The sequence below is a fragment of the Triturus cristatus genome, chromosome 4_2 (genome assembly GCF_964204655.1).
Source record: "Triturus cristatus chromosome 4_2, aTriCri1.1, whole genome shotgun sequence".
NCBI lineage: Eukaryota > Metazoa > Chordata > Amphibia > Caudata > Salamandridae > Triturus > Triturus cristatus.
In genome coordinates this window covers 152,318,901-152,333,736 of record NC_140586.1, presented here as the reverse complement: position 1 = coordinate 152,333,736, position 14,836 = coordinate 152,318,901, and the positions used below count along the sequence as shown (strand labels likewise).

Sequence of the window (14,836 nt, the reverse complement as noted above, 5' to 3'; positions counted from 1 at the left end):
TCGTGATGGTTTTACTATAAGTTCTGCATTTTCGCCATCTGTTCTTAAGTGTCTAATGAACTTGTGTTGATATGCCTCACAGGTGCCCACAGACCAGTCGAGTGTGACTCTTGAGACTTTTCGGTCTGGTGCAAGTTTTATGTAAAAGAAATCTACGCAGTCGTCAAAGGTATAGGGAAAGAGAAAATTAGGTGAGCTGCAGATGGCCCAAACATCAGGATTTAGATGAGGTTCTGCTTGCTCAATACATGTGGTGAACATACCTGGTTGCCTCCAAAATAGATACGTGGTGGCTCGTAAAAGACTCAGATGCCACTGATGGACTATTCAGAGCATTTGACACTCGTAAAGCGGATGTGTTAAGAGTACTTGTCTAGATGTGACAACGCGTGGTGGATATCATGGCGGTGGTGTTATATACCATGCAGTGTCAATGCCCTGGGAGGATATAAGCATGTACTGTTATTTGATTTCAGTTTAGTTGAAGTATAGTAGATATGTCTCTGAGGTGCTTCCTCGCCCCACTAGAATTATATCATGACATAACTTCTCTTTGTGCTCCTGACATTTTTTAAAAACAAAAGCAATATGCTTAAAGAGAATATATGTTCTGTATTAAAGTGCATGCCGTGAGAGAATGATACTTTTGCACTTTAATTTTGTTTTGTTTTTCATTTTTATTGAGTGTCCATAAAGTATCACAACTACTGTACAAATATACATATTTCTGAATAGTTTTTCAACAAAAAGGCATTCAGCATCGGTTAAGTATAAATATGAAGTGTACTTCTAATAAAAAAATGGGCTAGTAAAAGTGACCCAAGGTGCCTGAAAGTGCTGCAATAACTCAGAATTAGAAAAGATATTGGGGCAGAATAAATGACATACCAATGTAACAAATGGAAGGGACCCCATTGCTAAGAAAACTGAATGCCACAAGTTTTACATGACAAGGCAATACGTTAGGCACACTGGCCAACATTAAGTGAAGCACATCATGGGCGTGTCTACAGTGACACCAACATTAGATGCCATGCAGCTCCCTGTGGCCTAATCAATTTGACTACAGATTGCATCCACACCATGTCAGAGACCAGCATAATCTAGTAATACATTACCCAAATGGCATGTTCAAGAAGGTGAAACAGTGGGCAAGCACTTGTGGGTGGCCTGGAGTAGCACCTGTACTGACTGCAGAGCAGCCTCAAGCTATAGACTAGAAATGAGACCTTCCCCTTGTGTCTGGCAGCTAATAGAAGACAAGATAGCTGAACCAGCCCTGTTCACAAGTATGCCATACAGGCTGGTTGATAAGCAGGTGCCCTTTCATACCTGGGTTACGTGTAAGACCGGGCTGGGACAAAGATATGACCAAAGGCATGATACAGAGTTGAACGGTAATGGAAAATCCTCATATCGCTTTTGGAGGAAATGGCAAATCTGGAGCAAAATCAACCAGTGAAATTTACTCTACCATGTGGATAGAATGAAGGAGGGAATTGAGGCGGGGCATTTTTGACAATTTCATAATTGGAGGATTATCTATAATTACCTTCTTCTAAATCACGGCTTAAGTATGCATCATAGATGATATGCCCAAAACACTGCATAGTTGTGTGTAGAGCTTTTTTTTGTAAGCCCAAAGGCCCAGCATTTGTGTTCTTAAATCTTCTCCCTTCTTGTCTATGCACGTTTGTTGCATCATCTCTAGACTCCAGGTATAAGATGATAGAATCTTCTTAGACCTTATGATGTTTTACTGTTGACACACAACTATGGGGTTCTGCACATCCTGCTAACACCCAAAACATCCTGCATGTGGTGTACACTAGATTGAGATTAAAGTTTCCTTCCTTGGCCCCCAGGTTCACCCACACTGTACGTTCTGGATCTACTTTCTTTGTGGGTCAAATTGACGTTTGATTGTATTAATTGATCCATTCCAGGTTCAATCATTATTGTTCGCAGATGACTATTATTTATCATTATTGTCCTAAGTTTCTATCAGTTGCATACCAAAGTGGTATTTCTGGAACATTAACATGTGATAAGCACACGCCTGAAATGACACATACCTATATTTCTTCAGATAAACGTCTGGCAGGACCTCTAACTTGTACCGCTCGGGTTGCCCTCAAGATTGGTTTTCTACTCACGTGTATATCACGTGTCCAGTTAAAAATGCCCTTAGCAAATTATCATAAATTAGACTGAACTTCACAGCATCGTTTTGCATATTCTCAAGCCTCCGGTGTCTAAATTAAAAGCCTGAATCTGTTTTTAACAACCCAGTGCCCCAAAGATGTAAATTCAGCTTTATATCTGGAGTTTGGAAAGATCCCGCTCTCATCTGCAAACCAACTCCAGGTTGTACCCTCTCTCCTCACTGTGAACATATACTCCATCCATTGCACCTTAAATTAAAAGTACTGATGCATTTTTAAAGGTTCTCTGTGGAGTGCTTTTCAAACTAAGAACGTACGAAAAAAAAAAATCTTTGAGAAAAAAAAAAAGTGAACCTATTTTTCATCCCAAGTTGCACACAGATCACTATGAAGTCTTCCACCAGCATGCGGTTTCTTCACACCACATACTCTCCCCTTTACATTGCCTCTGGCTGGCAGCGGGCTTGCATTGATTTAGTCTTCCATTTCCATGTTTAGTGCCTGGATTATTCATATTGAAATACACGTTTTGATTTCACTTCTATACACTAAGCTTGGCAGTGATATATGGTTTGTTTGCTTTGTATGTACAACAGTCCCAGGTGCCTTATGCTTTAGACAGAGCTTTTGAAATGCTGTAAAGGGAGTGGAGCTCCACCGACTGCTTCCGGTGCTCTTCCCGTTCCCGCTCTTGTTCCGGGTCAAAGGTCCCTTGAAGCACAGCCAGTTTTTCCGAAGAGCTTCGTTTTTGAGGGCGGAGCACGTAGTTGTAAATCACGGATGCCACAACCCCACCTGTCAAGGGTCCGACCCAGAAGATCTGCGGAAAAGGAGAAAGGGGTTTAAGAGCAAGGAGTTTGAGCTTCTGGAGGGTACCTCACAACGTCACCCTTCTTGGTTGTCCTAGGAGCCAGCCGAACTCCATAACATGGCTCTTTTTTTTTTTAAACAACTTTATCTATTAGGTTTTAATTTTCAAACTGGTTGGTTGTACACACGTTTGCCATACAATCATCCATAATCTTGTTCTTGTGTAACATGCAGATCTCCAGCCATAACATGGCTCTTTACATGCATTAAACGCCTTGTGGAGCCACGTGCTTGCGGTCATACCTGTAGACAAGCCTTCTTGCTTTGCTTTTTTCTCATCGCTCTCAAAGAAAGCCCTCCCGCACCCTAATTTCAATTCTATGTAGTCCCAACAGCCCACGGAAACCATTCCCAGCTTTCCATTGGAGTGCGTACGCAGCACTTTAAAAAACACATGTGTTCTGTTTTTGTCAGGTTTCAATTCGGAATCTTACCCAGTGATAAGCGAAGTTTGCTGTTACCACTGCCGGGCCGAAGGATCGGGCAGGATTCATGGAACAGCCAGTGTAGTATATCTGAAAATTGATAGGGAATTGGATCAGAGGGGAGTAGATAGAACATCTGAACGCTGGGCATGCTTTTCAATTTCTCTAAACCATGACACTGTCTCACGTTCGACGGCGAGTGCCAGAGACTAAAATATATGTAGTATACCTACAGTTAGCACACCCACATCATTCCTCACTTAAAGGTGTGAAATCCTCATCATGCCATGCCTGTAGTCAACACATCTGCACCATTAGCTGCCAACAGTTATCACAAGTACATAATTTGTTACCAACATGTAATTCAATGACATAACTCACTACTCATAGTCAGCATATCTACATCATTTCTTATCTGCAGTCAGAACATGTGTATCGTTTCCACCTACAGATGACGTATATATCATTCCCTTCTCCAAGTCGGTTACAATGTCGGTCAGTGATTACAGCTGGAACTAAACCTGTTAAACCAGAGTCTCAGCTGAAAGTGCTAAAAAAAGATACGCCCAGTACTGCTGGCTGCGGGTGCTAACCTAGTGCGTGCTGAGGCTCTGTCAGTGTGAGGTGCCATCAAAACTAATGACGCGTTCAGATCCTCACAGCCAACACCACCATCCGCAGTACTTGATGTCAAGAAAAGATGGTGCTACTGGCATTCAGAGCTCCTTCACCTCTGCAACCGATACTCCATTGCAGAGGGCACCGCATGCTGCCAGAGGCTCAGCGGCCTGAAGCTTGCAGCCAGTACTGCTGGGTGGGTCTTATCACCAACCTCTTCTGAGAGAGGCTGGTTTAACTGAGAGAATACACCTACACACACAAACATATTGCTGCTCACACAACACTGGACACATGGCAGTAATCTGTTCCACAGTCAGCACTGCCACACAGATCCGTAAAACACTCCCTGGGCTAGGACAGGCTCCAGAAGCACAGTGCATCATGGCCAGCTAAAGGCTTCTCTTCTCAGCCCACACTCAGCAGTGGTATGAAACAGCATATTGCTCAATGAAGATCAGCATTCATGGTTTATGACATACTGTTTTGACATGTGTAGTAGTTATAAACAAAGGTATTGAACTAGATCCATGATACAAGGATGTAAACCCAAGCATTGATATTGTGCATATTAGCAGATTTTCTCTTCTGTGTCATATCATCTTCAAATGCATTCTGTGAGGCATCAAGCAAGGTTTTCATAAGTCATGTACAATTTACTATGGTAATAACATGGAATTTGACCTTTGCACTGCAGCAATAAATGTGGGAATATGTATGGTGCCGTTTAATGAACCTGTGCAAAATTTACTGGGAAAAAGGTAAGTCCTCTCTGGGTTCTTCATGGCAAGTTTTGTGTAATTTGTCAAGTGATTGCCTAGAAATTCCAAATGTTAACTCCATTAGGAGTCTATGCTGCTTGATTAATTTAAAAGTCAGAATATAGTTTTACTAAACTTCACATTTAAAATAAAGTTTGCTCACTGAAATTCCTTTGCTTGATTTGGTGTAAATCCATTCAGTAGTTTTTGAGAAATTAGTTTTTGAAAAGTTTTATGGTCTGCGCATGAAGAAGTTAATTTTTTGAGCTATATGAACCGTTAATTTGTGGATCTTCTATGGATTCACTACCTCACAGGACTAGGGAGCTTTTTTCTCCTGGCACCCACCGTGGATTTGGGAATCCACATGCCGGTTTGTGAGTCTGCCGTGGTCTGAATAACTGGCCATCTCAGGAACATTTTTGTTGCGGCTGCCATTTCTCAACATGGTTCACTGAACACTGTGTTAGGAAAAAGAAAAAGTAAAAATGACATAAGAGGCATGGTGGACCTACTCTTACCTCCAGGCCCATGTGGGAGAGAAGCCAAAAACACAATAAAATAAATATCAAAACAATGGGGTTTTTTTGTGGCAGGACTCACAAATCCTGTGTGGGATTTTTTAATTCTGGAACCTCCCTGGGTGCAAGGGACACGCCTGAGGCCTCCTGATTTGAGAATCCATTACAGGATTCACAAATCCTGGAAAAAAGATAAACAAAGTGTCCTGTCATTACTGCTGCACCTGGCCCAGCTACAACACATGTCTTAGCTGCATGCAGCGGTTTGGGACACGGCCTGGCCTCAGTCCAGTACTGTGGTAGCAAGCCCATCAGTGCATGTCCTCAGGCCTCATGCAACAAGTGTAACTCAACTGGATTCTGCCACCTGCTACGGACCCTGAAGGCATTGTGTAGCAAGGGTTGTACTCATGATTCAGGTTGGGCAAAGGGCATGACCACTTTTGATCAACCACCGCATGCACAGCTGAAGTCTGTGTGTAGCGCGGGTTGGCCTCCCACGGAGGGTTGTGCTCTGGGTGTGGCCGAAGGCCAGGCGCTGTGGCCCACCCCGCTAAGCCAAAGGCTTTGTGCAGCGGGTCTGACTGCCAAAGGAGGGTTGAAGGCCAGTCCTTGTGGCCAACCCCATGGTACACAATCAAAGGCCTGCGCAGTGGAGGCTGGCTGCTCATTGATGGAAGGGCAGAGGGAACTGTTGCTTGTGGTTTGTGATAACAAACAAATCTCTTAAAAATGGTGACGTTATGGTTAGCTTTGATTATAACACTTCATATGTTTAAAACACAGAAATTCACAGAAAAAAAGTTAAAGTGGCGGTATGGTTGAGAATTAAAACAGAAAAAACACTGAAATGTGCAAGTTATGGTTAGGGCTGTAATCTAGAACTCGTGTAGCAGACATTCAAACCATAATCCACACACCAGATGCAGTGCTAATAATCTCCTAATATTTATCCAAATAACAAACAACTCCTAAATCCACAACGTAAATAAATAGCAATGCATTTTCAAACCATTCAATAATGGTACATTAAGAGTTGTCTCTTTCACAGTTTAAGGTTAATATGATATGTAACCTTAGCTGTAAGGTTATTCACGACATTGGTAAATACATCTGTCAGATAAACAGTGAGGTCAAGAGCTTTGCATCTGGTGTGCGAGCTATGGTTTGCATGCCTGTCGTGCGAGTCACGGGATACAGTGCTAACCATAACTTGCGAACTCCAGTGACTTTTCAGTTGTATTTTATGTATAATACCCCACTGAGGGGAGCCGAGAGCTGAAGAGCATTGTTGGACAGGTAGCAGGCTGCATCGTGGGTGAGTACTTTGTTAAAAGAGTGCTGTTTGCAATGAATGCATGTGGGAAGCAGGGGAGTACTTTGATGAAAGAGTGATGTGTTTGCAATGAATGCATGTGGGAAGCAGGGGAGTATTTTGTTGAAAGAGTGATGTGTTTGCAATGAATGCATGTGGGAAGCAGGGGAGTATTTTGTGAAAGAGTGATGTGCTAGCTATGAATGCATGTGGGAAGCAGGGGAGTACTTTGATGAAAGAGTGATGTGTTTGCAATGAATGCATGTGGGAAGCAGGGGAGTATTTTGTTGAAAGAGTGATGTGTTTGCAATGAATGCACGTGGGAAGCAGGGGAGTATTTTGTGAAAGAGTGATGTGCTAGCTATGAATGCATGTGGGAAGCAGGGGAGTACTTTGATGAAAGAGTGATGTGTTTGCAATGAATGCATGTGGGAAGCAGGGGAGTATTTTGTGAAAGAGTGATGTGCTAGCTATGAATGCATGTGGGAAGCAGGGGAGTACTTTGATGAAAGAGTGATGTGTTTGCAATGAATGCATGTGGGAAGCGGGGGAGTATTTTGTTGAAAGAGTGATGCGTTTGCAATGAATGCATGTGGGAAGCAGGGGAGTATTTTTGTGAAAGAGTGATGTGCTAGCTATGAATGTATGTGGGAAGCAGGGGAGTACTTTGATGAAAGAGTGATGTGTTTGCAATGAATGCATGTGAGAAGCAGGGGAGTATTTTGTTGAAAGAGTGATGTGTTTGCAATGAATGCATGTGGGAGGCAGGGGAGTATTTTGTGAAAGAGTGATGTGCTAGCTATGAATGCATGTGGGAAGCAGGGGAGTACTTTGATGAAAGAGTGATGTGTTTGCAATGAATGCATGTGGGAAGCAGGGGAGTATTTTGTTGAAAGAGTGATGTGTTTGCAATGAATGCATGTGGGAAGCAGGGGAGTATTTTGTGAAAGAGTGATGTGCTAGCTATGAATGCATGTGGGAAGCAGGGGAGTACTTTGATGAAAGAGTGATGTGTTTGCAATGAATGCATGTGGGAAGCAGGGGAGTATTTTGTTGAAAGAGTGATGTGTTTGCAATGAATGCATGTGGGAAGCAGGGGAGTATTTTGTGAAAGAGTGATGTGCTAGCTATGAATGCATGTGGGGAGCAGGGGAGTACTTTGATGAAAGAGTGATATGTTTGCAATGAATGCATGTGGGAAGCAGGGGAGTATTTTGTGAAAGAGTGATGTGCTAGCTATGAATGCATGTGGGAAGCAGGGGAGTACTTTGATGAAAGAGTGATGTGTTTGCAATGAATGCATGTGGGAAGCAGGGGAGTATTTTGTTGAAAGAGTGATGTGTTTGCAATGAATGCATGTGGGAAGCAGGGGAGTATTTTGTGAAAGAGTGATGTGCTAGCTATGAATGCATGTGGGAAGCAGGAGAGTACTTTGATGAAAGAGTGATGTGTTTGCAATGAATGCATGTGGGAAGCAGGGGAGTATTTTGTTGAAAGAGTGATGTGTTTGCAATGAATGCATGTGGGAAGCAGGGGAGTATTTTGTGAAAGAGTGATGTGCTAGCTATGAATGCATGTGGGGAGCAGGGGAGTACTTTGATGAAAGAGTGATATGTTTGCAATGAATGCATGTGGGAAGCAGGGGAGTATTTTGTGAAAGAGTGATGTGCTAGCTATGAATGCATGTGGGAAGCAGGGGAGTACTTTGATGAAAGAGTGATGTGTTTGCAATGAATGCATGTGGGAAGCAGGGGAGTATTTTGTTGAAAGAGTGATGTGTTTGCAATGAATGCATGTGGGAAGCAGGGGTGTATTTTGTGAGAGTGATGTGCTAGCTATGAATGTATGTGGGAAGCAGGGGAGTACTTTGATGAAAGAGTGATGTGTTTGCAATGAATGCATGTGAGAAGCAGGGGAGTATTTTGTTGAAAGAGTGATGTGTTTGCAATGAATGCATGTGGGAAGCAGGGGAGTATTTTGTGAAAGAGTGATGTGCTAGCTATGAATGCATGTGGGAAGCAGGGGAGTACTTTGATGAAAGAGTGATGTGTTTGCAATGAATGCATGTGGGAAGCAGGGGAGTATTTTGTTGAAAGAGTGATGTGTTTGCAATGAATGCATGTGGGAAGCAGGGGAGTATTTTGTGAAAGAGTGATGTGCTAGCTATGAATGCATGTGGGAAGCAGGGGAGTACTTTGATGAAAGAGTGATGTGTTTGCAATGAATGCATGTGGGAAGCAGGGGAGTATTTTGTTGAAAGAGTGATGGGTTTGCAATGAATGCATGTGGGAAGCAGGGGAGTATTTTGTGAAAGAGTGATGTGCTAGCTATGAATGCATGTGGGGAGCAGGGGAGTACTTTGATGAAAGAGTGATATGTTTGCAATGAAGGCATGTGGGAAGCAGGGGAGTATTTTGTTGAAAGAGTGATGTGTTTGCAATTAATGCATGTGGGAAACAGGGGAGTATTTTGTGAAAGAGTGATGTGCTAGCTATGAATGCATGTGGGAAGCAGGGGAGTACTTTGATGAAAGAGTGATGTGTTTGCAATGAATGCATGTGGGAAGCAGGGGAGTATTTTGTTGAAAGAGTGATGTGTTTGCAATGAATGCATGTGGGAAGCAGGGGAGTATTTTGTTAAAAGAGTGATGTGCTTGTAATGAATGCATGTGGGAAGTAGGTGAGTACCTTGTTGAAATAGTGCTGGGTTTGCAATGAATGTATGTGAGAAGCGTTTTGGTGTCATGGGTCAGTTTCCAGAGAGGTGCTCTTATCTTGACTTAGGACGCAGCACCTTGTAGTGTGATGGTGGAGGGAATGCGAGGGATAGACGCCCCATCTTTCTCGTGGCTGCTCCCCATTCACATTGGGAATGACCTCCTGACCGTACTTTGACTTCCGCCTTGTATGGCGGCCCACTGCCCCTCGGCTAGGCTCGTGGTGTAGAATTAACCATAAACAAATCCCTGTTCTTGCATATTCATTAGTTATTAAGAGCCCTTGAGCTGCTGTTGTTCTTGAGGTCTGTCCAGCATATTTTTGCGACAAGTATCTATGACAGTCACCTGCCTGATCTGCCCTTTTGACAGGCAGCCATCACTGGCGCATGGCTGCATTCCTCCCTCCAGCACACATGTTGGACATTTCTCTCATGTCTGCGTCTTGAAGAGATTTCTTAAAGTGTACATACCCCGAGCAGGTGTCCGAGGGTGACGGACAGGCCGATGGATAGAGCCGGGGAGCCCACGCTGTCTGTCCGCCGGCTGTCCGTGGAGGCGAACACGCACAGGACGAGCTGCAGGGTGAGAATAAACTCCACGGCGAAGGCCTGGCCGGAGCTGACGCTACTGTTGGGCTGGAAAGAGAAAAAGAAAAAACAGAAATGAGTGCTAATCTGTCGATAGCAATTGCAATCATTTTTAATATTCTGCGCAATTCTGCATGGTTCCTCGTGTGAAAGGAAACAGCGCCCCCGTTGGTCTGTGAACGGCCACAGCTAATAAACACACAAAAGTCTCATGACAACATCACATATGCAGTGGTGTGATTGGATGCGTGAAATATGAAATGATAAACACATTATAGACGGTGTAGATAAACTCGTCTATACATTCATTATCATGTTACACACACCTGCCAAAAATCAGCGATGGCTACCCGTTAGCGAGGCTGGTCACTTCCCTGTCCGCAAAGAACAACAGATTGTTGTGGTCAAAGCGTGGGCCAAACCTCCACCTTAGCCAGTCCCAAACCCATATCCAAGGTATTTTTTGACATGCATTTTTCAGTCCATAGAAAGCACCATATGTTTGTCCAGCACACCCCCTTCCGGTCTTTCCTGCGTATATCGTTCCAGGTATAAACCTTAATCGGGGTTATGGGAAACTGCATGTCAGGTCAGATGCGGCGCCTGATGGTGCAGGAAAAGAAGAGGCAGGTAAGGGGTAAACTCGGATTAAATGCACCTTACTCTGTCTGTGCTCCTCCCCCGGGCGTTCAAGGACAAGGCGTAGCCGCCCCTTCCCCCAAAACCAGCAACATGTTCACTTTGGCAGAACCATTGCATTAAGCAATTGTGGGCAGGCAGATGGTCATACACGGTGCAAGGGAAGGATACTCACTCTTTGAAGACACACAAAATGAGAGGACCCCCCCCCCCCAACCCCCTCCCCGTGTGAATAAGAGGGCTGCGATTGACCTACATGTTGCTGCGTTGTCAGGTGAACTGAACTCCACGATGAGGCGCAAACACCGCCCTCCCTCCCCCAAGTACCCACTGCATCACCGAGGGCGTACTCCGTCACAGAATGAACGTACACTTTATCCTATAGGTTTTGGTTACTGCCCTGGGAAGAGCCATGCACTCGAGAGAGGTGACACATCGCATTTATTGCTGCCCTAATTTTGCCGCCTGGAAATGCCAGTGGCATTAACAAATTCAGCCAGCAGAAAAGTAATCCCTTCCTTCGTTTGTGAAAGCACGCCCGTAGCCCTGCAAATCTAGAAAACTGCGCTGCACCGCAGAGACACATGTTGCAAGTTTAATAACTCTCCAACCGAATAAAATTCCCCGCAGGCTCCAGTCTGTGAAATACGCGAGGCGTTGCGCAAGGATTCCCCGACGCCCCCCCACCAGGGCCGGCTTTAGCGCTGGTGACGCCCGGTGGGGCAATCATTTTTGGCGCCCCCACTCCCCATGACCGCCTCCTCGGATTCTTTCACTACCATAGGGCAAACGTGCCCCTTATCTCTCCAATAATAAGTTATTGCTAAACAAGGCGCTCCCCCCGAGGTCAGCGCCCCCTCCACAGGTCAGCGCCCAGTGCGGCCGCACCTGTCGCACTTCCCTAAAGCTGGCCCTGCCCCCCACCCTTGGAGGGTGACGGCGCCCCACTTACCACGTTCACCCCGAAGCTCCCTCGGACGCTCTCCGGCGTGAATGCGTACAGAAGCGCTGCTCCAATCACAGCCCCCAGCATCTGGCCCATGATGTAAAAGACAGCGCGCAAGAGCGAGATGTGCGAGCCCACCAAGAAGGACAGGGTGACTGCGGGGTTCAGGTGCGCTCCACTGATGTGCCCCAACGACTGCACCATGGTGCCAATGCCCAGGCCGAAGGTGAGTGCGATCTGCAGGATGGTCGGGAGGGCTGCGGTCCACTTCAGGGCCGAGCCCAGACCCAAGAAGACAAACAGCATGGTGCCTAGAAGCTCGGCCATGAAGGCGCGAGTGAAGGCGCCGGAACACAGCTCCTTTCTCATTGTTTAATTGCAGTGCGGGAAATTAAGAGGGACGGTTCAGTTCTCAGGTGCCGTTTTCACTCTGCTGAGAGCTGGGATACACTTTTATATTATCCCGGACAGGAGGAAACCATTCCTGAGACAGGCGGGGCTACCAGGCTTTCTCCAAACTGCAAATTTTCCATGCTAGAACACAGCCCTGCCCTGTTAGTAATGCAGAGACTGTCAGTTTATTGCAGCTGTAGTTCATGTGCTGGTCCAGTCTGTACTTAAAGAGCCTTACCACATCACCAGGGCTGGTTTTTGAGTACATACAGGTTGCTATAGGAATCAGAAAGGCATTTCACTGTACTAATTCAACACTAATCCCTTATGGGTTCCGGAGTAGCGTGCTACTCGCCAAAAAAGTGCTTCAACAACCCATCATTGGTAACAAGCGCTACACAAATGTAAAACTTTCCCCCTCTTCTATCCCTCCGCTACCCTTCTCGGTCAAAATAACTGACTAACATATCCACTACTCAAATTACTTTCATATTTCACTTTAACAATTCACCACTAATCCTTTATGGGTTCCTGATTAGCGTGCTACTCGCCAAAAAAGTGCTTCAATACTCCATCAGGGGTAGCAAGCGCTATATAAATGCAAACCTTTTTCCCTCTTCTACCCCTCCGCTATCCTTCTGAATCCAAATAACGGACTAACCTATCAACCACTCAAAGTAGTTGCATTATTCACTGTACTAATTCAACACTCATCCTTTATGGGTTCCGTAGTAGTGTGCTACTCGTCAGGGTAGTAAGCGCTATATAAATGCAATTACAATACAATACAACATCTCGGGGTTATTGAGTATGGGGCGCTTAGAGTCATCGCCTGTAGGATCCGTGAGACTACAAAACTGCGGAGATATCATTTTGCTCTCAGGTAGTTTACAGTAGGGAACTCTCGGCGTACTGTGAATTAAAAGAGGCTGTAGTACTGAAGGTGTACTGTGCATAACCAGAGGGTCAAGTACCGGAACGCTGAATGGACAGTTGCAGAGAATGTAGTGCTGGGTGGCGTCTTGTTTTAACTTATGAGATCCTGTCAATGTATTTTATTTTAGGTATTTGAAATAGAACAGCCTAGCTCCAAGGTAAAAGGAAGCATTTTACAGAAACACGTTTTATTTTACCTGATGTGTCGGAAAGTTGAGGGGCTGCATATGAAGCAGTTTGGTGTCAGTTGGGACCGGCTTGCAGAAACTAAGACCTGATAGATGCATGTAATTGACATCGTACTAAACAGCACACTGTCAATTACTTTTTGCATGTTTACATGAAACATATTTACAATTTCAGGCGCAGGGAGATAAAGTGATTTGCCTAGCTGAAATTGAGCTCTAAATCCCCAATTCTGGTCCGAAAGTCAGCAATTTATCCGGTAAACTATAGTCAAGAGGTTGTTGTAAGTGGTACATTTTTTTTATAACCCATAAGGATTTAGTGGTTGGGGTGTGTTGTGTGTAACCCACAAAACTATAGTACCAGGAAGCGCTCAGACCATTTACCATGAGACTGTAGAAGCTGAACACCTGGCTCTTCGCATAAGCACCTTGGGGACCACACACCTGGACAAGTGCCTGAATACCCTCATGGGTGATTAGTGCGCCATACAAATAAACATAACATTACATAATACTGGGGGTCTATTGTGTATAACCTATCAGATTGCCATTCTAGGAGCACAGGAGAATGATCTTAGTGGGAAAGGTGGATTTCATTACTGAAGCTCTTAAGGGATTCCCAAGAGACAGTTCCAAAGAATGTGCCCAGCTTTCACTCGCAGGTTGCCATGACTTGTCAGTCTTGTCTATGTAAACATGCACAGTTGGACTGACACAATCATCAAAATAGCTGCTGCAAAGTTAGCAAGGCATGAGAGAAAAAGTAATTAGGAGAGTACTGGAGAGTGAAATGTCCTGACCTTACTAAAGTTCGAGACAGTGGGACAATTTATTTTCTGAAAAAGTTGTTTCTCGTACTTGACCCAGGCGTTTGTGTGTTAAACATACAAGCATTGATATAATCACAAAGGCGCGCAGAGTTTAGGTTACTGCGAAGCCGCTTGTAGTATTCTGAAGTTCTGAGGCAAGAAGTGAAGTTTAAGAGGAGGAAGTGTACCCAAGTTTCATCCTAAACAGAGCAAGATATATATATATATATATATATATTCGACAATCCAGTTCAACTATAATTGAAGAGGCGCTGACTCCGTGGGAGATTCCGTCAAAGAAAAATATTTATTCACAACTGAATGGCCAAACGCGTTTCGACGGTCTTGCCGCCTTGGTCACTGAACACAGGTACAGCACAATTGCCATGTTTTTAAATACAACGTTGTCATGGTTACCCAACCATTTGGTCATAGAGATAGAAAGGATCCCATTCTACAACAAAACAAAATACGCAAATCAAATACTGTTGAATATTTGCTAACACATTTAAACTTAATATCGTCACACATTAACTTGCTGTTGATTACATAGAAAACAGCTATGATAAATCTTATATATATATATCACCAAATTGCCCGAAAGCTTCAGGCAGCACTCAACAGCCAATTTCGCCTGCTAAACGATTTGCAAGGAAAGAACCGGCCTCTGCATCCCCGGTAACAATTCTTTATTGCGCCTACGCGTTTCGAGGTTCCAAACCTCTTAATCATGGCAGCTGACAAATGTTACACAGAATTCCTCACTGCTTCTTTTTATACTGCCCCCAGTGGGCCCGCTTTGCTTGCGATACAATTCACGATGATACTGGGACATGTAGTCCGGGTGAATTCTGTGTCTCATTAAGTTTTCTTCAGCATTGTCTCTGTTCAACAACCCTCAGTGGGCCCCACGATGCCAGGCAGGTTCCAATAATTCCACATTA

The 14,836-nt window shown here is 44.5% G+C and overlaps 1 protein-coding gene across 1 annotated transcript; it reads right to left on the bottom strand.

Moving 5' to 3' along the window:
- Positions 1 to 682: 682 nt before the first annotated feature.
- On the bottom strand, positions 683 to 11,998 carry LOC146833218 (aquaporin-2-like). The gene is made up of 4 exons (XM_085600870.1): positions 11,573 to 11,998; positions 9,865 to 10,029; positions 3,470 to 3,550; positions 683 to 2,985 (listed from the first exon to the last, which is right to left on the bottom strand). The coding sequence occupies exons 1-4, from the start codon at positions 11,933 to 11,935 to the stop codon at positions 2,773 to 2,775; spliced, it is 822 nt and encodes a 273-aa protein (XP_085456996.1). The 5' UTR covers positions 11,936 to 11,998; the 3' UTR covers positions 683 to 2,772.
- Between the last annotated feature and the right edge of the window lie 2,838 nt (positions 11,999 to 14,836).

What these genes read in the sequence shown, in the direction of transcription:
- LOC146833218 (XM_085600870.1), bottom strand. Translation starts at nt 11,935, where the DNA reads ATGAGAAAGGAGCTGTGTTCCGGCGCCTTCACTCGCGCCTTCATGGCC. An exon ending in CCCTCGGACACCTGCTCGGG is followed by an intron (nt 3,551 to 9,864) that starts GTATGTACACTT and finishes ATCAATTTTCAG; the next exon opens with ATATACTACACTGGCTGTTC. An exon ending in CAAACTTCGCTTATCACTGG is followed by an intron (nt 2,986 to 3,469) that starts GTAAGATTCCGA and finishes CCTTTTCCGCAG; the next exon opens with ATCTTCTGGGTCGGACCCTT.